The sequence below is a fragment of the Arachis duranensis genome, unplaced genomic scaffold (genome assembly GCF_000817695.3).
Source record: "Arachis duranensis cultivar V14167 unplaced genomic scaffold, aradu.V14167.gnm2.J7QH unplaced_Scaffold_232527, whole genome shotgun sequence".
In the NCBI taxonomy this organism is placed as follows: Eukaryota; Viridiplantae; Streptophyta; class Magnoliopsida; order Fabales; family Fabaceae; genus Arachis; species Arachis duranensis.
Window position 1 is genome coordinate 311,171 of NW_026264853.1, and position 24,734 is coordinate 335,904.

At 29.6% G+C, this 24,734-nt stretch overlaps 4 protein-coding genes across 6 annotated transcripts; 3 read left to right on the plus strand and 1 right to left on the minus strand.

Annotated features, from left to right (window-relative positions):
* On the plus strand, positions 1 to 3,608 carry LOC127744248 (uncharacterized). Of its 3 annotated transcripts, none has more exons than XM_052256527.1 (9): positions 1 to 551; positions 904 to 1,094; positions 1,188 to 1,302; positions 1,384 to 1,496; positions 1,771 to 2,017; positions 2,625 to 2,777; positions 3,013 to 3,092; positions 3,195 to 3,244; positions 3,348 to 3,608. In XM_052256527.1, the coding sequence occupies exons 1-9, from the start codon at positions 165 to 167 to the stop codon at positions 3,470 to 3,472; spliced, it is 1,461 nt and encodes a 486-aa protein (XP_052112487.1). In that variant the 5' UTR covers positions 1 to 164; the 3' UTR covers positions 3,473 to 3,608. The 3 variants fall into 3 exon arrangements, with proteins under 3 accessions (XP_052112487.1, XP_052112488.1, XP_052112486.1); XM_052256526.1 differs by having other exon boundaries at positions 3 to 551; positions 904 to 1,090; positions 1,169 to 1,302; XM_052256528.1 differs by lacking the exon at positions 2,625 to 2,777 and having other exon boundaries at positions 904 to 1,090; positions 1,169 to 1,302.
* Positions 3,609 to 6,323: 2,715 nt separating this feature from the next.
* Positions 6,324 to 7,653, plus strand: LOC107461812 (phosphatidylinositol N-acetylglucosaminyltransferase subunit P). The gene is made up of 4 exons (XM_016080364.3): positions 6,324 to 6,602; positions 6,683 to 6,755; positions 7,011 to 7,129; positions 7,290 to 7,653. Exons 1-4 carry the CDS (start codon positions 6,434 to 6,436, stop codon positions 7,412 to 7,414), a joined length of 486 nt encoding a protein of 161 aa, XP_015935850.1. The 5' UTR covers positions 6,324 to 6,433; the 3' UTR covers positions 7,415 to 7,653.
* A 1,213-nt stretch (positions 7,654 to 8,866) lies between these two features.
* LOC107461851 (uncharacterized) lies at positions 8,867 to 11,482 on the plus strand. Its single transcript, XM_016080402.3, has 8 exons — positions 8,867 to 9,207; positions 9,339 to 9,379; positions 9,480 to 9,543; positions 10,049 to 10,237; positions 10,363 to 10,434; positions 10,724 to 10,899; positions 11,027 to 11,145; positions 11,264 to 11,482. The coding sequence occupies exons 1-7, from the start codon at positions 9,046 to 9,048 to the stop codon at positions 11,142 to 11,144; spliced, it is 822 nt and encodes a 273-aa protein (XP_015935888.1). The 5' UTR covers positions 8,867 to 9,045; the 3' UTR covers position 11,145; positions 11,264 to 11,482.
* A 177-nt stretch (positions 11,483 to 11,659) lies between these two features.
* LOC107461850 (aspartic proteinase 36) lies at positions 11,660 to 15,712 on the minus strand. Its single transcript, XM_016080401.3, has 10 exons — positions 15,072 to 15,712; positions 14,726 to 14,855; positions 14,369 to 14,619; positions 14,002 to 14,229; positions 13,360 to 13,522; positions 13,166 to 13,239; positions 12,952 to 13,048; positions 12,591 to 12,657; positions 12,381 to 12,452; positions 11,660 to 12,074 (listed from the first exon to the last, which is right to left on the minus strand). The coding sequence occupies exons 1-10, from the start codon at positions 15,305 to 15,307 to the stop codon at positions 11,911 to 11,913; spliced, it is 1,482 nt and encodes a 493-aa protein (XP_015935887.1). The 5' UTR covers positions 15,308 to 15,712; the 3' UTR covers positions 11,660 to 11,910.
* Positions 15,713 to 24,734: the final 9,022 nt, after the last annotated feature.

Consider the following 24,734-nt stretch of genomic DNA (forward strand, 5'->3'; position numbering starts at 1 on the left):
TGAAGAAAAGGAAATGAAGAACACTCGCAAAGCACGCTTGACAAGATCATCATGTGCATGCATTAAAAGGACTCAAAATTCTATATATTTGAAGGGAGAAAAAAAAAAACCTCAAAACCAAACCATATATGCGACCCTTTTTGTTGTTGTTGTAATTTGCAACTATGAAGCAAAAGCAGCACCCATTAATAATATTAGCTTTCAACATGCTTCTTTTCTTTATGATTTTTCTCGTATGCTCAACTTACTCGTTAACGATTCCAAGATTGAGTCCCATTGCTGAATGGGAAAAGACCACTGCTGATGATTATTCAGATGTGAAAACATTTTATTACAATCAAACTTTAGATCATTTCAACTATAATCCTCAAAGCTACCAAATATTTCAGCAAAGATATCTCATCAATTTCAGGTATTGGGGTGGGGCTAATTCTAATGCTCCAATATTTGCCTTGTTAGGTGCTGAAGAACCAATTGATAGTTCTCCCCGAGTCATTGGATTTTTAACAGATAATGCTGCTTCCTTTAGTGCTTTAATATTATACATAGAGGTATACTTTACTTTAATTTACAAATTCAATTTGCTTGGTTTAGTAAAGTTTTTTTTGTTCTGGAGAGATTAATTATGTGTATGTTTAGAGTTAAAAAAAAATGTATATATTTATTCTTGTAGTTTTTAAAAATTAAGGGTGCAAATAAAATATTTTTAAAATTAGTTTGCGATTATTAAAATTAAAAAATTTATTATTTATATTTATTATATTTTTTTAAATGTTAATAATTATTTACTAAATATTATAAAAAATTATTTTTAGATTAATTTAACGAATAATAAATTACTTTTTTACAAAACTGCATTTTCTTTAATTTAATTCATTCTTTAAATTTCTGTTCCATCACCAGCATCGATATTATGGAAAATCTATGCCATTTGGTTCTAGAAAAGAAGCAATGAAAAATGCAAGTACTATTGGATATTTCAATTCAGCTCAAGCACTAGCAGATTATGCACAAGTCATCATACATGTAAAAAAGACACTACACGCCAAAAATTCACCCGTCATCGTAATTGGAGGATCATACGGTGGAAGTGAGTTTAATTTCTCAATTATTCACTGGTTCTTTAATTATATAATATTTTGATAGAATTTAATTTGTTACTACGTAGTGCTTGCCACATGGTTTAGGCTCAAATATCCACACTTAGCCATTGGTGCCTTGGCTTCATCGGCTCCAATTCTCTACTTTGATCATATTACACCACAAGATGCCTACCACTCAATTGTGTCAAGGAATTTTCAAGTAATCTATATATATATATATTATCGTTTTTTTTTTGTATTTTTGAAAGAGTCATAAAAATAATGATTGACATGGATGCAGGAAGCTAGTAAGACATGCTATGAAACTATAAGAAAGTCTTGGGCTGAAATTAAAAGAGCAGCTTCTCAATCAAATGGTCTTTCCATTCTTAGTCAGAAATTCAACACTTGCGAGTATGAACTCTATTTTTATTTTGTATGCATTATCTTAATGGATTTTTAGTTTCTTTAATAAATTATAAAAAAATAGTTTTAATCTTTATCATCAATTTAATTTGTTAAATGCTAAATGTGATATGATTTTGAGCATTTAACCTGCTTATTAGGGTTAAACAAACTAACAATATAAATTTAAACAAAATATTATTATTATGTATTTGAATATTGACCGTAAAAAAATATTTTATAAAATCAATAATTAATATATGGTTACTGTTTCTAATTGCAGACCATTAAAGCAAATTGGTGGCTTAGTATACTATTTGGAACTAATGTATATATCTGCGGCACAATACGATCGTCCACCGGATTATCCAGTTAATGTGATTTGTGGCGGTATTGATGGAGCTTCTTCTAAAAGTTCAGATATTCTCAGCAAGATATATGCAGGTGTTGTGGCTTTGACCAAAAACAACACATGCAAAGTTTATGGCCCATTTCATGGATCTGAGACCAGTGATGGTTGGAGGTGGCAGGTAATAATAATTAATTGCAATTTAAACAAAGTTAAATTAAAGATGTTCGACTATTTTGTTTTGCTTGTACCTCTTAAATTATAACGTTCGAAGTTAGTCAAGCCAACTCATTAATCAATTTGAATTCAACTCGTTAATATTTTGATAAGTTGAACTCATAATGAGTTGGTAAGTCAAATTTAACTCTAAAATTAAGTTCATAAATTAAATGAGTCGAACTTATGTTTGGATAAACTCAACTTATTAGCTTATAAGCTGGATAGATAAATAATATATAAAATCGCAATTTTTTAAAATATATGAGTTATAATTTATTGAGTATATCAAACTTAAATTTAAGAAATAAACTCAATTGTTAACGAATCAAGTCATGAGTTAAACTCAATTTCCGTGAGTTTTATCCCTATACCTTTAAACTAATTTTGTAATGGCATGTAATTAAGACTCATCACTCATAACAGACATGATGAATTATTGCAATAATATGTATACTGCGATAATATGGTATTTATTTTTCTAATAAATGTCATTTTAACAAGCACAAACTCCCGACCCTATTATTGATCTTAAAAAATGATATTTAATTAATATTTTGTTGTAAACTCAGACATGTAGTGAAATGGTGATACCCATCAGCATAGGAAACAATTCCTTATTAGAACCTTCCCCTTTTAATTATGAGAGCTTTGCGAGGGATTGCAAGAAAAAATTTGGTGTTGCCCCTCGACCCCATTGGGTCACTACTTATTATGGAGGCCATGTAAGTACATCTTTAATTTGTCACATCCATATTTATTTATATGTTATTTACTATCATATATTTCAAATTTAATATTTGTATGAACGTTAAAGATATAATAGATGTTACTAAGATGATGTATAGTAAAATCACTAAAGTGGTCTTAAAATCTTTTATATTAATAATGTTTTTAACATATATAGTGTATAATAGGGACCTAATAATAAGATTTTTTTTTGTGGCTAATTAATGACAGGATATCAAGTTAGTTCTTAAAAATTTTGGCAGCAACATCATTTTCTCAAATGGGTTAAGAGACCCTTATAGTAGTGGCGGGTAAGCATCTAAGCCATATAAATTACAAAATATTATTGATTATTCTAAAATATTAATAGTAAACATTTGTGTGAACATGTTATGTATTATTAATAATTTCAGGGTTCTTAACAACATATCAGATAGTCTTATTGCTGTCCACACAGCTAATGGTATGTTCCTACATTATATCAATAAAATAGTTTTTCATGGTCTTTTCGTTCTATGTCCCATCCTTTTATTTATTTGTCAATTTCAAATATTACCAATTTTTAGGATCTCATTGCTTGGATATGTTGGGTGCAAAGAAAACTGATCCAAACTGGTTGGTGGAACAACGGAAGACAGAGATTAAGATTATGAAAGGGTGGATCACTCAATACTATGCTGATCTTAAATAAGTGCATTCAAAGACATGAAAATTTCAAAGCAAACTATTAAAGTCATATATATGAATATGACTATATGAGGTCTTTATTTGTGAAACTCAAATAAAAGAGTTAGTTATACTCTACTGATTATCCATATTTTCGATAACACTTTTTGTCTACAGCTTTGGTTAGTTTTGGTTAATCCATTATTACTTTAGCTTTACGTTTGCTTTAATAATATTATTATTCTTATGAAATATTAATAATTATAAATTGGCAAGAACCATATACCAGAGAGATTCGTAAAAAGATTATCATTTAAGTTTAAATCACCATCAATTTTCTTTTTCTTACACCATATTTTGTGATAAATTCATCAATCAAATTAAAACTCTTACATCTAATAATATATTATCTCAAATAAAGAGAAAAAGACAATATAGTTCAAGAGTGATGTGTAATAACGGCAGGGATAACAATAATTTGAGTTTTTTTTTTGTGACTAAAGTAAACTAAACAAAGAAAAATAAAACAAACAAAATAAGGAACTGCTTAAATAGAGGGAGAGTCCGTTTAAGATTATTCTTAAACTCCTCTCAAGGTGAAAAAAACTCTACATGCGAAAGTTGTAATTTCATCGCCATCTTTGTTATAGTATCTGTCACCGTATTTGCATCTCTCATAATCAAACGAAAGTCAACACGTTAATTCCAATGCACGATATCTCTTATTTTGAGCACCAATGAATCAATAAACCCAAAATCATCTTGAGTAACAAGATTAAATGCTTCCACGCAATCCGTCTCACAGATAACATCTCGTTGACCCGCATCCCAAGCTAAGAGATATCCTCTCCAAATAGCAAACAATTCTCCTTGAAAAATACTATTACTCTCAATCATTCTCAAACACCTTCTTTGTCAACTCCCATTATAATCTTTAATAACACAAGCAAAACCAATACGATCACCCGAGCCAAAATAACTAGCATCACAATTAATCTTAAAAGTAACAATGGATGGGGATTCTAAACACCATTTAGAGTAGAGGGAAGGGACATACGTTGTAATTCAAAAATATTCATAAACTTCTTTTCTAAAATTAATGCCAGACAAATTACTTTTTCCGGTGGCCAAATTTCATGAGACAATAATTTGAGTTTAAGATTTAAGATTTGAAAAAAAGACAAAAATAAAATTATAACCTGAAATAAGGATAAAATTTATAAATATTAGTTAAACATTTCCTTTTTTTTATAGTTTTGTGTTCTCCATTTGGAGTTAAAAAAAATAATATATTAACGAATTAAAAAATTAGGATGTTATACATTGAAGTATTTTTTCATTAAACTTAACACCAATAAAAACCACTCTCGTTGAAAGAGTATCATTATATGCACTTTTTTTTCTTCTCCCCCGCGCTTCTTCAAATACACGCATAAGTCATATTCTTTTTCTTTCAAATTTACGCATACCTCCTTCTCCTCCTCCTTCGCGCTCGTAGATTTTTCTTCTGCTCCTCCTCCTCCTCTTTCTTCTCTTCTTCTTCTCCTCTTTTGTTATCATCATCACCAACAACACAACATTTTGCTAATAGATTATTTTTTCAATCCAATTGAATGGAATGCAAGTGCTAAATTGAATGGACGCATATGTTCTGAATTGAATTGAATTGATAATCTCTAAATTGTAGGTATAGGTGTTTTAAATTTGATTTTATATAATGGATAATGTTTCGTTCATTTAGTATTATATAATTGTTTCACCTTAATAACGTGTTCGGTTTATTATGCAAAAAACTGTTTTAAATTTGATTTTATATAATGGATAATGTTCTTTTCATTTAGTACTATACAATCGTTTCACCTTAATAACGTGTTTGGTTCATTATGCAGAAAGCTGTTTTGAATTTGATTTGATATAATGAATAATATTTCATTCATTTAGTACTATACAATTGTTTTACCTTAATAACATGTTCGGTTCATTATGAATTGAATTGAATGGCGCACATGTTCTGAATTGAATTGAATTGATAATTTCTAAATTGTAGACGCAAGTATTTTGAATTTGATTTTATATAACGATTAATGTTCCGTTCATTTAGTATTAATTTCACCTTATTAACGTGTTCGGTTCATTATGCAGAAAACTATTCTAAATTTGATTTTATATAATGGAAAATATTCCGTTCATTTAGTACTAATGGATAATATTATGTTCATTTAGTACTATACAATTGTTTCACCTTAATAACATGTTGAGTTCATTATGAATTGAATTGAATAGACGCATGTGTTCTGAATTGAATTGATAATCTCTAAGAGGAGGAGAAGAAAGAGAAAGAGAAGAAGAAGGAAAGAAGAAAAGCTTGTGTGCAAATTTGGAAGAAAAAGAATTTGCGTGAATTTGGAAGAAGAAGAAAAAGCGCCGTGATTTAAAAAGTTGTTACAACAACTTGGATAAGGATTTTGCTTGGATATAAAGCTTTATTCTTAAAAAATTTTGTATAGTTATTTAGTTAAATTTATATTTTTAAATGAAATTTTAAATAATAAATTTAAAAATTAATTAGTTTTATTAATATGATAATAAATATCTATATAAAATCCTACTGCATGAAAATAAATTCAATCTATAATTAAAAATAACAAAACGAAAGAAAGAAGCAGTCACCAAAAAAAAAAACGAAAGAAAGAAGGGTGAATTATTTTTGGGCTCAGTAATAACAAGATGGATCCAATCCAAAAATCTAAAGCCCATAAGTAGCACTATAGCAGGTTATGTGAATATTTTTGGACATTTCTAGTGTTAAGCCCAAAACCTATCCGAACCCATAACCCAACCCGCCCAAACCCAAACCCATCTGATCGTCATATACCAAACAAAAAATAACCCTAAAATCGTGTGAGTTGTTAGAATCAGATATAGAGAAGAAGCAAGGCCGAAAAAGAAAACAGAAGATTCATAGAAGGAGAGGAAGATCGGAGAGATGGAAAATCCATACTCGGTGAACAGCCCAAGGAGGACGCTGAGCTTCTCGAAGCAGCGCAGAGCAACCGTTTCCTTCTTTGATGACAAAGCCTGCGCCGGCGAGCATGGCCCTAAGCCTTCTGAAGTCTATGGCTTCGTCGGTTCCATCACCACCGTTGCCGCCGCAGGTTCCTCCAACCTTCTTCCCTTTTTGCCAATTTTGATTATTCAACTCTCTTTTTGTTATTTATGGTTGTTTTGTGAATAGTTATCTTCCTTGTGTGGGCTTATGTTCCTGAATCATGGCTACATTCTGTTGGCATTTATTACTATCCTAGCAGGTTAGACAACTAGTCATTTTCATTACAAGAATTCTCAAGTCTTAATTTGAATTCTTGCATATTTATATTGAAATGTGTATTTGTATTCGCTAAGATAAAATGAGTACACACAACATTTACCAAAGCAAAAATGGCATTGGCTCTTGCTTTCTTAGATATTTGGGTAGAGAAATCAGCTCAAATATTTGTATTCACATTCTAAATTTATCTTGTATGACATGATGATGAAATTGCTCATCAACTTATGCTATTTAGGTATTGGGCTCTGGCAGTACCAACTTACATGATGGTGACCATTGCACTGATGCTGGTATTCTACATTGGTCTTAACTTCATTTCAACACCTTCCCCTGCATCTATATACACAGTTTATGGTGAGTTTGATGCTGACTTATTTATGGTTGATTTTCCATAGGCATGTGATATTTATAGGTTACCTCCTAAGCTTCTTCAAAAGTGAAGGAACATTTTTAACAGTTTTCCTGCAATACATTTTTATTTTCAGCTAAAGCTTTAAATAATAAATTTGTTCAGATGAATGCAGTAGGGATCCTTTGAGTCCTGATTCTTCTATGGAAGGAGATGAGAAACCCATTGAACCTATATCAGATATCGGTTTGGACAAAATCAATGATATCATGTTCAATGCCACAACCTAACAACAAAACCTGTCAACAATCCAGTGCTGGCAATTCGATGTTATAGCTGTTAGTTTTGAAGATGATTGAGCTGATCTTGCAAAACAATGACTGGAATCAAGTTTAATATAGAGTTTATTCTTCTTTTTTTTTTGTCTTATGCTTGCATTTTCTAAAGTTTTGATGTAAGCCTCGCTAACCGTCATCTGTGAGCGAATTGTAAGATGACCAAATTTTTTGTTGGGTGTTAATAGTATATATACAGATTAAATTGAATTTCCATGAACTACAGAACTTATTTCATTCTCATAAAATTCATGCACTCCCATCACCTGATGAGTAATTCAGCAAACCATGAGAAAATTCAATCATTGTTAAACTTTATATAAAAGCAGTGAAGTTCCTAACTACAAAATGAAAAATGGCAAGCACCCAAGTGACACAACCTATGAAGAAGTATCGACAATGTAATGATCTCAGTTTATAAAAAGCAGCATTACAATCTAAGACCTATCCTTATAGGCTTAGAACAACACGAACTAGAAAATAGTAACAAAGTTTTGGGATAACTAATTGATAATTTTCAAATTACGTAAGATGACCAAATTATTATGTACGGTTCAATGTGAAGCGAATCAAGGTACTGTAATTTTTTGGCATTCTGATTAATTCTCCAACTTACAAAAATGACATGTTGCATTTGTCACTATACAGAACTTCACAGATTTAATAATTTAAATAAAATTATTTTACGCTGTTATTTAATTAGATATTATTAATATCAAATAAAAAAAGAAAAAGAAAAAATAGATTGATTAATTTTTAAATAGTTACATGAATATAATAATTTAAGAATTTTTTTTGAATAAATTAAAAAATATTATTTTCAAAAAAAATATTTTAACTTTAAATAGAAGGATATGTTTTTTTTATAATTTTAAACAAGTTTACTCCACTACACAGTGAACTTTACTTTAAATTTTTCTTACTCAAATTCTTAAATTTCACAAGGGAATAACAACTATTATTATCGGTCTCTATAGTGCATAAAAGTACACAAAGAATACATAAGAATAAATTGTTTTTTTTACATAATTATTTTTTTAATTTATAATAGAAAAGAATCATTGTTAAACATGATTTTCACCGAACTCATTCTTAAATAAAATACATTCCGAAAATTAAAGTTAATTTAATTTTATTTGGGAAATAATAAATTTTTTAATTTATAATAAAAAAACCAAAAATTTAATTATACACTTTCATTGAAATTAAACTCATTTTTTAGTAAAAACACAAAAAGGTGTGTTATAGTGAAATGAATCAAATGATTATTTCTGTACCAGTGAATTATTATTTTTTTTAAATAAATTGATAAAATAGTCTTAAAAATTCGACAATTTTCCCAATAATTTATCAGCCAAAAAAAATGCTAAATGATTGATTAGCATGAAATCTAATCTAACTGTGAATTTGTAATTGAACATATATTGTAATTTGGAATCTGTGTTAGAGAGGGAATTTAGCGAGTGAAAACTTTTGAGTCTACGAAAAAGAAACAAAGCTCCTCAAGAACAAAGTTACAAAGAGAGGCACAAGAAACAGAGAGAGAAATATTGTAATTTGATATCGAAATCAAACAAGTTGGAAAGATGATAGGTTTGAAGCGATTGCTACCAAGATGTTCAACTCTCAGTCGCACTCTCACTCTCAATCTCAGAGATTCCGTCGTGGATTCCATTTCAGAGAAGAATCTCCATTACCCAATTCTTCTCCCTCGCCTCACCCCTAAACGATTCCTTGATATCCACCAGGTCATCCTTCATTCTATTTTTTCCTTTCTATCCTCATTGCAGCACCCTAAAAATGTGGCAAAAATCGTTTTTTCCTCCCTGGATTGAATTGCTTTATGTATTTGTGTGTAAAATTTTCCCCTTTTTGGCAGATGAGAAGTAAGGCAGCGCTTGAAAAGGAACGTGCTCGAATGTGAGTTCAATTTTTTATTTTTTGTGGGTGACATTTCACGGAGCGGATTTTAGTGTGATGAATTGTTAGTGATGATGCTGATGGGTTTTTTCTTGTGCAGTTTAGATGAAATGAGTAGGGGATATGTAGCTGATATGAATGAGTTCAAGCAACATGGTGGTAAGGTATTGCAATGATATTTATATATATATGATGTATGATGATAAGCTTGTTGCAATGTAATAATTTACAAAGAACTCTTTGATTTGCGCACTCCTTTGTTTTGATAGCATGTAGTGAGGTTCCACGCATCTGAAGTACAAACTCCTATCCCCCCCCATAGGTAAAGTTAGAATTTTCATTGCTTAGTTTGGGTTTGCAAATTCTTGTGTTCTGAAATCCAACTAAGGTTGCTTAGAAAGGGCACATGGGGCTCGCACTTGGCAGAGTCCAGTGAGGGTATATGTAGTTGGTGTTACCCTCCTTACTATTGTGCCAAAGCTAAATTCCTAAGTTGACATTGTCAGCTAACGTAAATCCTCGAAAGTGCATGTTGCTGAGTTTTTTCCATGTTGGTCCCTTGAACTTTGAAGTTCTAGCCAAAGTTTGAGATAGGTTAGAGATGAAGCATGTTTAGTGTCTATTAGATAAGAATAGGACAGATTCATCCATGGTTTGGGGTTTGTACAGATTGCTGTCGCTAATAAAGTGTTGATACCAGCAATGGTAGCTTTGAAGTTTCCTGATTTGGAAGTCAGCTTCTCAGATGGGAAAACAATGAAGCTTCCAATCCGTATTTCAGACAATGCAGATGCTGCTCACAAATCATCTGTCCCCAAGGCATCTTTGGTTTGTCTTTCATTCCGAGCAAGCTCCCAGGTAATGAATCATGGTAATAGCAATGATATGACTTCTATTATGGGGGGGCGTTTCCTTTTTTTTTTTTTTCCTGGGTTTGGTTTTGGCCTGATATTGCTGCAATTAAATTCCTTTATTCTTTTCAGGAAATGATCAATTCATGGAGTGCGCCCTTTGCAGAAGCATTTAGTAAATCAGAAGATGTTCATTTATATCAGGTAATTAACAGTTTGATTCAGGTTGTTTGCCATTGATCCTAACATATTAGGTATTTAGAAGGACACAGTTTAATATCCTCCTCCAAATGAACCTTTTTGTGGGGGTGGAAGTGGGGTGGGGTTTGGGGGGAGGAAGGGGAGTCCTAAGCCAGTGTTAGATTGGGCTTAGTTGGAATATAACATCATCTCATTACTCCCTTTGTTGGAAATCTTAATGGTTGCTCTTAGTATGGGATTTTTGAATGATCAAATACAATTTACAATTGAGGAATTGACAATTTTCTATCAGGTATCATTTATAGATTCGTGGCTATTATGCCGGAGTCCTATAAAGCGTTTCCTTCTCTGGACAATGAAAAAACCAAATCAGGAAAGCAATGATGCACTTCAGAAGCACATGGTCTTTAAATTTGGTGATCACTATTATTTCAGAAAAGAACTGCATATACTGAATCTTCTCACAGGGTACAGAGACTGAAACTTCTTTTCCGCATGTTCAATTCATGATTAGCCAATGAAATCACCACTTATGAATATTAATGTTATTGACATTTCAATTTTTGCCACCCAAAAAATAAAATAAAAATTACAGGTATATCTTTCTACTTGATAATTTTGGTAGAGTAAGGTGGCAAGGATTTGGATCAGCCACAAAGGATGAGTTGTCTTATCTTGTTTCTTGCACATCATCACTTCTTGAAGAGAAGTGAGGTATTAATATAAAGGCTATCCTCTTGCTGTTTCATTGCTTAGGCACTGCTGCAATAATGTCATAGTTTTTTTTTTTTTTTCATTGGTCTGAGATTAATCTTATATTATGTATTTGCAGTGTCCTTATGATATGATTAGCATGGCAATTTACATAGACTAGCTTTTCAGACATTTATGCAGCCATCACTGTTTTATGGGGGTAAACAAGAACACTGTAACCCAAGGAAGAAGCTGCATGAGAAATAACTTTTTCAATTTTGTTTTCTCTTTTGCTACATCTTAGAGTCTCAAATGTATCAGCATATTCAATAATAATACAGTTTTCCTTTGTATTGAACCAGTTTTGATCAGGTCATATATATCTATTGTGAGGCATAAATCTTTGGCTTTGTACTCTTATTAAGAGCAGCTTTTATCAAATTATACAACTTTAATTCAAAGAAGACACAATCATATTGTATAACTGTATCTGCGATTGAATAAGTAAAGTAATTCTGTCAATAAATTTACAATGTTGCAAAAAATAATACAAAAAATTTTAATGAACTGATTCTACATGTCTGATAGTATCCGACAGAATCACCTATAGCTAATTTGGACAAACCAACCTATAACAATGCATAAATGAAGCACAAAAAGCAACATTCAAAATAATAAATGTGGGTGTGGTTTTTGCCGATTGCCACAAATAAATATGTACCGGCAAGAGAATTTACATAGGAAAAAATACATCTTAATTCTATGCTCCCACAATATTTATATACGCTATAAGATCACTATGTAGCAAATCAGTGTTAAAGCTAAGAACCCTATGTTTATCAGCTTGTTAAGTCCTTCATGTGAAGAAGTGCTGCCACTTAGTTCTCCAGCATTCACATATTCACTTCTTCCAGTGCCAGTATTTGCAGACACATTAACTGACGAACCACCTATGTAAAAAAAAAATTAAGATTGAATATGCATTACAATAAGAAACAAGCTAACTTTATCATGGCATCCTATAATTCTCATTCTTTCCAGAAATTAATTAAAAGAAAAGTTTCAGGTAGTTAGCAATAAGGGTTTCATTTTAACTATAACCGCTAACAGATACATTATGCTTAGGCCTTGAGCTATGGCTACAAGACATTGTTGGCTTTAAGAACAATAAAATTTCTTGGTTGGAATGGAAAACGAACAACTTAGGAGCTTCAAGAAAAAATAATAAAAATAAAACATGAAATAAAATAAATTACAGTTATAGGGAGCCCATCCAAGGCGTTGACCAGCAAGATCATAAACAACGATTTTGTCTTTCAATACAAGGTCTGCAAAGAAAGGGAACCCAATGTTAAGCAATATTTTTTAAATTTGACATTTCGACAGGTTGATATTGCTGAACTCCAAAAGATACTGTAACTGAAACCCTAACCTTATACCAAAGAAAACACAAATATAATACATACCTCCTAGAATTGTAACATCTTGACCAGAGATTTTCTGAAAGCCAATACACCATACTGCTGCACCACCCTATAATATTCAAAGGTGTGAGTGAGATAACTATGAGTAGATAATAGAGAAAAAGAAGGACTATGAGTCAATGTCCTAAAATATTCTCTATATGCATATTTTAGTTGTAAAATGACATGTGATGAGAAGTAGAATGCCAAGTTTTCTCAAAATGCAGAAGGGAAGCAAAGGAAAGAAAAGAAACAAATTAATAGACCAGTCATGTAACTGATTCCTGCTTGAAATGGATGTATTTGAAAGTCAATTGAGACCTCAGGAAATCAAAAACTTAGAAATTTAAGGTTGAATACTCACACTAGAACTCTGCTGTATAAGATAGTCTTGTGGTTTTAAATCCATGGATGCACCTCCCGCAAAGTTCAGACTCACTTGAGGAAAAATATCAGACACACTAAACATAATATAAACAGAAAGAGTTAGAGAGAAAGAGCGCGGAGCTTATTTGTTTTCGAGTATTGAATATGCAACAGACATATAAGAAGAGAAAGAATATCTTTAAAATCCTAACCTGCCAGTGACTAAGTAACACTGGTTTCCCTTGGAATTAACACTGCTTACGGATTGTGGAATTGAAGACGTAATCTACATTAACAAAAATAGCATTTTTGCAATCAATGTTTATAAACCTCTAAGCAAGCAAATAAATGACAATATCTTCTATTGATCAATTAAAAGCTCTGTAATCTCCTTAACAAAACTCACCGCATTGACAAAGGGATCATAAGCTTCCTCAGCAAGATATGCCAAAGTTGTTCCAGAATCAACAATGGTACCTTTGTTGCTTGATGTTGCAAAAACTGATGAATCAATTTGTAACTTCTGGCCGTTGACAGAGATACTCTGCAGATTCAAATTGTAATGTGGCCTGAAATGTTTACAAAGGAAGCAATTAGTCCAAATGCTTTTCCCAAGGGACATTTTATCATGCCACTTTATTACAAATACCTTTCATCAATAACATGTTTAAATTATTCAATTTCATTCAAACTTTTGTATAGAATTTTGAAGACGCAATAATGGGTGCATATCATATTGTGTAGTTCATGGTAGAACACTAAATTGATGGGACAATTCATCTCCAACTTTTGGCATCCATTCCATGCTTGAAAGTATATATCTTTGCTTAGATGAACAATCAGAAGCCAAAACCAAAATATCAAAATAAATACTTGTTATCTCTTCAGTACAAGTTTTATTAAATTATCTTATTATCCCCCTAAGAAACAAAGCTTCATTGACTCACTAAATTTAATAAAGAATTTCACACCAGAAAATGTGTTTTTTACTTCACAACCTCTTATAAATAAAAATGTAGCATTTGTTTTTCTGTATAAAAGAACTTACTGTGATGCTACAAGTGAAGTATAAACAATGTTTGGCTCCACAATCTCACCAAGAACCAATATGCCGCCACCACTGCTATCTCCTTTCAGACAGTGAGAGAACACATTTGGAGCTACTCCTTGCGAGGAAAGTTGGGAGATAACAGACAAACCTTGTTGTCCGAATCCAAATATGCCAGCGACAGCTCTATCAGACTTTGTCAAGTCCCCGCTCTGCTCTGTGCTACATCTGCACCATAGAGACAACACAAGCAAAGTGGTTTCAAGGATTAAACCAATAAAGCATAGATAACACTAAATAGGGATGTCATACTGTTATTCAATTAATATTTCAAGTATTCAATCATCCCAGGGTTATGATATCTCACCCAAAAACAACAGATGCCGTGGAATTTGAAGATACAGATCCCTCAAAAATAGTGTTGAAATGCATCAAATCCGAAACATAGTAGCCCGATGTACCACTACCATCTCCATACTGGAAACTATAGGAGCACTGGTTACCCTGACTGGAACAGGTTGCATCTGATGATTGAACTCCAGTGTTGCACCTCTGATCCGAGCAAGAGATCATCGAAGACGTCGATGAACGCGATGCATCGAAGAAATTGAGTGGAATCTGCATCAAAACCCAGCAATCACACCACAATTTTAACAATTCCAGCACTATGCAAACATTTTAACATGATATTGAATTCAAAAATAGAGAACAATGAATTAATTACCTGAAGGCCACTTGTTTGGGGACAACCATTGCAAGAGGTGCAGCTAACCCAGAGAACATCACTGCCAGTGTCAATCTGCACATAGAAATCAACTGGAGGAGAACCCAACTGCACTTTTGTATAGTACAACCTGAAATTCAATGCCATTAATTTCAAAATTAGAAAAAACACGTAAAGTTTGATTCTTTGTTTGAACTACAGAATGAGAATTGCAGGAACCATAAAGAAGGGTATTAATTTATCAAAAAGGGGAAAGAACAGGGAACAAATTCCATTCTCCAAATCCCACAAAGCGTTTCAAAATTCAAACTGAATTGCAAAAAGAAATAAAAAGAGAAAAAAGTACCCGACTTGGAAGGGATCGAAGGTGCCTTGAACTTGGAAATCAATGACCCCATTATTAGTGGACTGAAGCATTCTTCTGTGCCTCAGCATGTCACGTGCTCTCAGCTGACTCAGCTCCACTCCATGATTCGTCGGAAACGCCCTCTCCAAGCTCAGCGTCGCCGGAGATCCACCAACCGCCGCCGTCGCCGCCCCTAACAAGAACACCACCACCCACGCCACAAAACCAGCCGCCATTCCTGTCGGTCCTTAGCTTGCTTTTGTTAGTTACTATATATAGCTATATACGTATGTGTATACGTGTACGTATCTATCTATATGTATAGCTATACATACATTCACAGCTATGTATATATAAGAATTTGAATGTAGAGACTAATGGGAGGGAGAGAAGAGCAGAAAAGGGTAAACGCTATGGATTAGGATCTTCTTGTTGGTGGTGTCGTCTTTTATCATCATCATATCATATCATATCATAATAATTCCAGAGAGAGAGAGAGGAAAGTTCCAAAGAGACAAGAAACAGCAGAAAAGGACAGAAGAAGAGAGGAGATGGAGGAGGAAGAAGAAGAAACAGAGAAATGAGTTTTGAGTTTTCAATTGTCAACAACGGATTACGTTAACACTTACCTTCCTCTGCTTCCCTCTCTTCTCTTTCATCACTTTTGTACTTTCGTTTCTCAATTATTACTTAATTTATATTAAATAAATTCTTTCATTAAAAACGTTAAAATTAACTAAATATTTTTTTAAAATACATGTGATCAAAGATCTAGTTAGATTTTTAATTATGAATAGTTTCAATTTTTTAAAAAATATTCAATTAACTCTAATATTTTTAGTTTTCTACACTAAAAATATCTAATTATAAAACTAAAAATAGTGTAAAAATTTAATTAAAAAATTAATTAAAAATTTGATAAAATAATTAAATCTAATTTAAATTTACTTTTTAATAAAAATTATAACACACATTAAATTAAAATATGTATAATTATACTATATAAATACAAAAAACCAATTATTACTTATTTGTATAAAAATATTTTTTTATTATTTTAATAATAAATTATTTTGTTAAAACTTAAAACATATATAAAAACTATTAAATACGGAATTTAATGACTAATTTTTAATACTTATAAATATTTTTTAATTTGTATTATTGTATCTATAAAAATAATTAATTACTTAAATATATAAATCTTATTTAATATGTAAAAAGTAGTTTTAAAGTTGAATTTTAAAAATAAAAAAATACAATAGATTCTATTTATTTTTATAATTTTTCAATTGAATCGGATTAACTTATTGATAATAATAAGATTTAAACGTGAATGAAATAAATTATTTGAATTAGCCATAATAATATGGCACAACTAGAATGTTACGTTTACTTTGATTATAATTTTTTCTTTTATTTATGTCCAAAAATAACAATATCGAGTACAAATAACTAAAATTGTTAGTAATTGTTAACGTAATTGTTAATTTGCACTCTTTTTTTTTATTTGATTATTTTTAGGTGAAAACTCAGTTGATTTTGTATGAAGTTGGTATTTGAAAATTGTTAGATAAAAATTTAATCAAATTAATTAAATTATCTAACAATTTTTAGATAGCAACTTCACATGAAATTGACTACACCTGAATTTTTACACTATTTTTAACATGGATTTAAATTTTCTAAAGTTTAAATTTTACTTTAGAGAATAAAATATGATTTTCACTATTTATTTCATAGATAAAACTAAAAATAAATATAAAAAAATTATTTAAAAATAAAAAATCACACTTTATTTTCTAAAATAAAATTAAAATTTTATGATCCAAATCCTTTTATCATTGGGTTCGTTCGCATTTGGCGAACTACATGTTACGTAATCATGTGCGTTCTTCCCACGCGTTTTTCTCTCTCCTCTTTATTTTTATTTATTAATATCAATCAATAAAGAAAGATGAAAACAAAGATTGGTTGTCTTTATTCTTGTGGACTTTTCATTCTTTTGGTCAACAAACATTTAGTTATATGAATATTAACGTCAGGTTAAAAAAAAAAATTAAAAAATCCTCCCTGAATGCAAATCATGCATATGAATGTATATACGCTTTTTATTTTTGATACGGAGAAAAGAATGTAGTAATATAACATTATAGAAAAAAGAGATATTTTTTATATATGTAGTGTTAGCAGAAAACAGATCCTCTGATTTGAGTTTAAAAAAGAATAAAAAAATTAAAAATCTTAATCGGACAGTCCGATTTATAATTTCAAAAATAAAAAAATTAATGTTAAAATCGGATTGTTCGAGTTTCATTTTAACAAATTAAAAAAATAAAAATACAAATCGAACCCTCCGATTTGGTATTTATTTTCTTCTGCAAAAAAAATTGGTAAAAATTTAAGTATAATTATTTTTATGTGTTTAACTAATAATTTTACATAAAAATAATTATGCAGTGAGGGTTTTTTTTAAAGCCAGGGATCTAATTTTTTATTAAAGAAATGAAATTATAATTATAATCCATGTAAAATATAATTGATATGTATGTTGACACTGTGATATATATGTATCTCTTTACACTTTTCTTTCTTTTTCTATTAAAAGCTTTTGTATTGAATAATATATATAATTCTATTTAATATTTATTAAGACGTGGAATTATATGTCACATTATTACTATCTGAGGGAGATCACATTAAACATGAATCGTTATTCCTTAACCATCACAATCTCTACCAAATTCAAGACTATGGATATTTATTCTGTTAAAGATATGAGGTAAAGACAAATTAACATAATTAATAAAATGAAAAATTATATAAGTATTTTTGTTAGTCTAAAATGAACCTAAATAATTTTGTGTAAATTAGTCATCAGATATGTCACTCTTCAATCATTCATAAAAATAACAAATAAAAAATATACGAATTGTTTGAGCTATTTTACACACACTCTTAATCTTCTATTACAATTTCTGTATACTACTTACACAAGAATAACTGTATGCTTGTTTTTACATTAATTATTATTATAAAAATTTATGTGAATACAAAAAAATTAGTCATTAATTCAGTTGTAATATATTTAGGTGTAAATATATTTATTGTTTAATTTATTTTAATATAAATAGAGAAGCTTATATTATGGTAGAAATTAAAATAAGCAAAAGCAGTACTTTGAGCTTTTTGCTTTGCTCCTCATCATGTCAATAGCTTTATCCAATTCCAATGCACAATTATTTCAAATTTCACCTTTAAAAAACTGTACTCCACCTAGAAGACCACCATATTTTGGCTTTTGCTTTCATTTTCAGACACATAATTAAAAACAGGAAGGAAAAAAGAAAAGAAAAGAAAAAAAAAAACAGGATATAACAAAATTGAATAATATCCATAAAGCCAATTTCTCTATTTACATAATTCCACTTGGCTAATAGACTTAGTTACCTTTTTTTTTCTCTTTTGCTTCATTATTGGCATAATGTTGAATGTGCTGAACTACCACATTTAATTTGTGGTTAGTAGGGATTCAATTGTCATTATTACTTTTTTTTTTTTTTGCAGAATAAGCTTTTTCTCTTTTTACTTTTTTTAAATGAAGAAACCTTAATTACCTAAGTCAGAGACAGAGAATTCATATCACAATTTGCACAAAGTACGGTTCCTACTTCATTTCCCATTGCATGCCTTTCATGTGATATTGCAATACAAATTTTCAATAGTAATATTAATCTTATATTTAAATGAATGTTTAATTGAAGCTTTAATGGTGAAAACTTAGGTGTAGTATTAAATAAAAATTTAATCAAATCAGTCAAATCATCTAATGACTTTTAATTATTAACTTCACTTAAAATCGATTGCACCTGATCAGTTTTCACCAACTTTAATACAATATTCAGAAAAATCCTGTAGACTTTAATGTTATTTCAACTTTTAAATTAAAAATAATATTTTATAGTAATTAAATAGTTTTAGCATATTATATTAATTATATATATAAGTTTTCTTCACAGTATCATCCAATTATCATAATAAATTATAACAAAAATAAAAATAAATATATTTCATAAAAATTTAGCTGACATATTTTTTTAAAGATATATATATTAAGAGTATAATATATTTTTATGTATTAATATGTTGAAAATGTTAAAAAAATTTTAAAAAAATTGTCACATATTTGTTTATATATAGTATTCTTCAAATATATGTTTGAGACTATTATTAACATCTAAAATAAAAACTAAGAGAGAAACTTCAGGTATTTTAAAGATACTAATATTTCAATAGTCTTAGCCATTAATTTTAATTATAAAAATATATATAATATATATTAATTAAAATAAATAATTAAAATTATTGAAACATCAGTAATTTTTTATAGTTGATTTGCTGTTTTTTAGAAATAATGTTGTTTAATTTTAGAATTATCAAACGGGTTAATCCAGTCTATTTAGATTCGATCTGTCCGAACTTATGCGCTAAATAAATTATTTGTTTAAATCTATTTTATTTATAGACTATAATTTTTCAGTTTAAATTGTTTATGATCAACAAGATGCATTAAATAGATTGATCTGATTACTCTTTTATTTTAGTTTTTAAAAATATGCTGACAAAAAATATTATTTTAAGTTTAAATTAATTGAACTCTTTAATTTAAAAATTAAATAAATTTAATTTTAAAGACAAAATTAATCCCATAAATTTAACCCATTTTAATGATCTACTCAATTTTTCGAACACTGAATTTGTAGGTTTGTACGAATATATCAATGGTTGTCTTAGGTTCAATCGGTCTGTTACTGTCTCCGGAAGAATGCTGTTGTTGTATTATCTGTCTTGGCATGAAACGCTATTAATATTAATTAATATTGTATTACTATTTGATTAATAGAAAAAAATATTCAACTTTCAAAAGGTTGATATTTTCTAGAAGATCAGATAGATGCATCATAGACCGGCATCAACTATTTTATTGTGTGTCAAAAGTCAAAACCATTGACGAAATAAATAAATTAAGTTTGATAAACTAATTAAAACTACCCTAAACATTTGACTTAGTGCAATTCATATCAAATTAAATCTACTTGTCAGAAACATAAAATTATTGATTTACGAAGATAGTGTGACAAAAAAAATGTAAAATTTGCACACACAAGTTATAAACAGAGAAAAAAAATAGTGAATTTGTTGTCAAACTGAGGCAACATCCCTTATGATTTTATTTTAAACTCATAAGAATGTGAATCATCAGTCAAGTTATGTCGATGGTTCCAATTATTTTTTATTCAATAAATTAAGCAAGATCAGAGACCTTATAGTAATATAATGAATTGAATTGATGAGTGAGTTGGCAGCTTATTGAGTAAATAAAAATACATATATGGCATAAACATATAAATTATAATAATTTCGACTACAATATTAACAATATTTTTGTCAATTTTTATTTATAATTATATTTAATAAAAATATTTTTATAAATATATCTAATAAAAATGTTTTTTTACGATTATATTGAATAAAAATATCTTTATAGATATATTTTTTAAATATATTTTTTTATACATATATTTAAAATATATAATTAATTATTATTATCATACAATAAATTAATATATTAATATTCCATACTTTTCTAAATTATAATAATTAAGTTGTGTTCCAGAAAATACCCAAGTCATCCCTCATACCAAGCTGATGTGTGGTTCGAATTCCATCCACACATTTGCATTCAATTCCTAATAATCGATTGACAAATAATGAATAAATTATCAATCTGACAAAGAATTATGTTAATCAAATATATTATGCATAGTTTGTCTAATGATTTTGCCAATTCAAAGTAGCTATTCTATCACAATAAACTAATAAAGTAATAAACACAGCATTTTAAGATCAAAATAAACAGAAAATAGAGTTTCATTAAGTAGTAATTTTAATTCATGAATTAAAATTTGTTTACTTTGCATTTTTATTTTTTATTTTTAAAACTTTGTGAAAGGAAAAGAAAATAAATCAACAAAATCTTATTTTTTATTTTTTTTATAAAAATTTTAAAATAGAAAATACTAAAAATACAAATAAAAATACAAACCAATTACAACTTTAATATTTTAAGTTCAATAAATATGTTAATAATTTTATAAGTTAGTTTTATAAAATTTAAATTAAAATTTGATAAACTTTATCATCTATATATTCATACACGTCTCTATAACCATTGGAAATTAAAGTAAAGCACATTATTGATGAATCTTCAGCATTTCTTTGAACCTTTTGGGAATAGTAATTAAAGAAATAAACTCTATAGGAAGTTGGGTCTGTATAGACGGCTATATCTATATATCTATTAATATTTCTTTGTAAGACTCCAACACGTTTTTTGTTGTTGTTTTTATTCCCTATTTTCCTTGGTCCCTTCGAAAGTTTAAAGAATACAAATGTATATTCTTCGTTGCTTATACTATTAGTTTATGCTTTATATAGACATTGAAATCATCGTCAAGCTAAGGCATTACCTAATTTTTGGTCAACATGCACCATCTCAAAGGGAGCAAAACGCGCTTCATCCTATATATGTATTTATATGGATTTACTATCTTCATAATTTTCAAATATTACTGTTTTTGTGTAAATAACCTGAACGTAGTAGTAGTCTTGATTATAGGAGTTGACGTCAAATTTTAACCTTTAATATTGAGTTATAGGCTGAGATGATTCGAGTTCTTTGTCTAGAGAGATATCACGTCATGAAAAGTACGAACAAAAGAGGAATGTACTTCCAAAAGGTATTTCGATACTTAAGTTAGTATTGAAAAATCATTGTCCCGTTTGAGGATAAAATATCATATCTTTATAGGTGAGGTAAAAATGATCGATTACATTTTATTGATCATCTAAATTGAAGAGCAGTTATTAGGTTTTAATGAGTGATAATACCTGGTCGAACGTTTTTATTCTAGGATGTAGTCCGTTGAGTCTAAAACGTATAACGCCGAGTTATAACGTAAAGTGCCGAGTTATGACGTCGGATTTATAACGGCCGTATCACAGCCCCCAAGCTTAGTCTGAGAATACATTTTAATGAATCATAAGTCGGCCATTTAGTAAGATCATAACTCGGCCATTGGATTAGCCTTGGAACCCCCGATTTAAGATGCTTTATTAAAACAAGGAATAAAATCTTTTGAATTTCAGACATTATTTGAAGTTAACGTGTATTGGAAAGTGTAGTAGTATTTGTTATTGATTTTGCCTTTGAATTTTTTCAATGTAATTTTGAACCATTGATTTAATAGATGCAACAGTTAAGGTTTTTCATGGAACTGAATAGTTAATTTGAATAGTTGCTGAGATGATTTTGATAAAAATGAATTAGTTGGGAGAAAATATTGTGTTAGTTCACCTTTGTTTGGTGATTTGATTGAAGATTGAGTTTGATTACGCATGTGTAAACGATGCGACTTTGAATTGAAGAATTATCACGAATGAGCGTTAGTTCACCTTTGTTTGGTGAAATGATTGAACATTGAGTTTGTGCATGTGTAAACGATGCGGCTTTAAATTGAAGAATTATGGCGAATGAGATGTTTGGTGAATTGATTGAAGATTGAGTTTGATTGAGCATGTGTAAACGATGTGACTTTGAATTGAAGAATTATTGTAAATGAGCGTTAGTTCACCTTTTTTTGGTGAATTGATTAAACATTGAGTTTGATTGCGCATGTGTAAATGATGCGACTTTGAATTGAAGAATTATCGCGAATGAGCGTTAGTTCACCTTTGTTTGGTGAATTGATTGAACATTGAGTTTGCGCATGTGTAAACGATGCGACTTTGAATTGAAGAATTATGGCGAATGAGATGTTTGGTGAATTGATTGAAGATTGAGTTTGATTGCGCATGTGTAAACGATGCGACTTTAAATTGAAGAATTATTGCGAATGAGTGTTAGTTCACCTTTTTTTGGTGAATTGATTGAAGATTGAGTTTGATTGCGCATGTGTAAACGATGCGACTTTGAATTGAAGAATTATCGCGAATGGATAAGTGTTTGTGCTTGTATGATATGTGATTGAATTTGTTGACTGTTGATAGTCATAGTTTGGAAGAAAGTTGATATAGATCTGATGATAGTTGATATAGATTTGACAATGACTGGTAATGATCGATATAAATCTGAAAACAGAGATAATAGATATATACTTGAAAATAGAAAAATAGATATAGATTAGCAAATAGAGATAACATATATAAATTGGCAAATAGAGATGATAGATATGGATAAGAAAATAGAGATGACATATATAGATCAGAAAAACAGATATAGATCGGTAAATAGATATAATAGATATAAATTGAAAAATAGAGATAACAGATATAGATCGGCAAATAGAGATAACAGATATAGATCGGCAAATAGACATAACAGATATAAATCGGCAAATAGATATAACAGATATAGATTGGCAAATAGGGATAACAAATTCAAATCGGAAAATAGAGATGATAGATATAGATTGAAAAAATAGAGATAACATATATAGATCGGCCAATAGACATAACAGATATAAATCGGAAAAATAAAGATAACAGATATAAATCAGAAAATAGAGATGACAGATATAGATCAGAAAAATAGATATAGATCGGCAAATAGATATAACAGATATAAATTGACAAATAGAGATAACAGATATAGATCGACAAATAGATATAATAGATATAAATTGGCAAATAGAGATGATAGATATGGATCGAAAAATATATATAACAGATATAGATCGACAAATAGATATAACAGATATAGATCGACAAATAGAGGTAACAGATATAAATTGAAAAATAAAGATAACAAATATAAATCGGGAGATAGAGATAACAGATATAGATCGGCAAATAGAGGTAACAGATAAATTGAAAAGGTGTTTGCTACGGTACAATGATAAATTTATACGTACCGATACAATAAAAATAATAACAAATAACAAAACGCCATGTGGATTATATTATTTATATCAGCATTTATTGTTTTTTAAAAAAATATATATCATATCAATATTTTTACTCAAATATCCTTATAATTTAGGAAAAATAAAAAATACTTTTTTATTTAATTTTACAAAAAGACCCAAATACCCCTTTTTTATGTTAGAACAAAATTTATCTCCTAAAATTAATCAAATCTTAAAATTGAGCTCATTTATATTTATAAATTTTAAACAATTTAAAAAATAAAACAACATCTGCTATCAATTTCGTGGATACTATTCCATAAACCCTAATTTCTACACATCTGAAAAACAAAAATTCAAAAGAACTGTTCTTCATCTTTCCTGGGTTTTCTTACATCTTTCTCAAAGAACGTCTCTCTCTCTCTCTTTCTCTCTCTCTCTCTCTCAATTCGCATACTGAAACTCTCTTTTCTCTCTCACACTAGCCCACTAGAGTCTCTCTCAGTCTCACTCGAGCCTCATCTCAGTCACACTCGCCGGCGTCTCCATGTGTCGCGGCCTTCCCTGGGCTCCTCGTTGCTGGCGACAGGAGCAACTCGTCGGATTGTCGTCGCTCGTCGTCTTCTGGTTTTGGACCTCGCTGTCGCCGTGGACCGTAGTCCGTTGGTGAGTCCCTGCATCGTCGCTTCCCCTATTC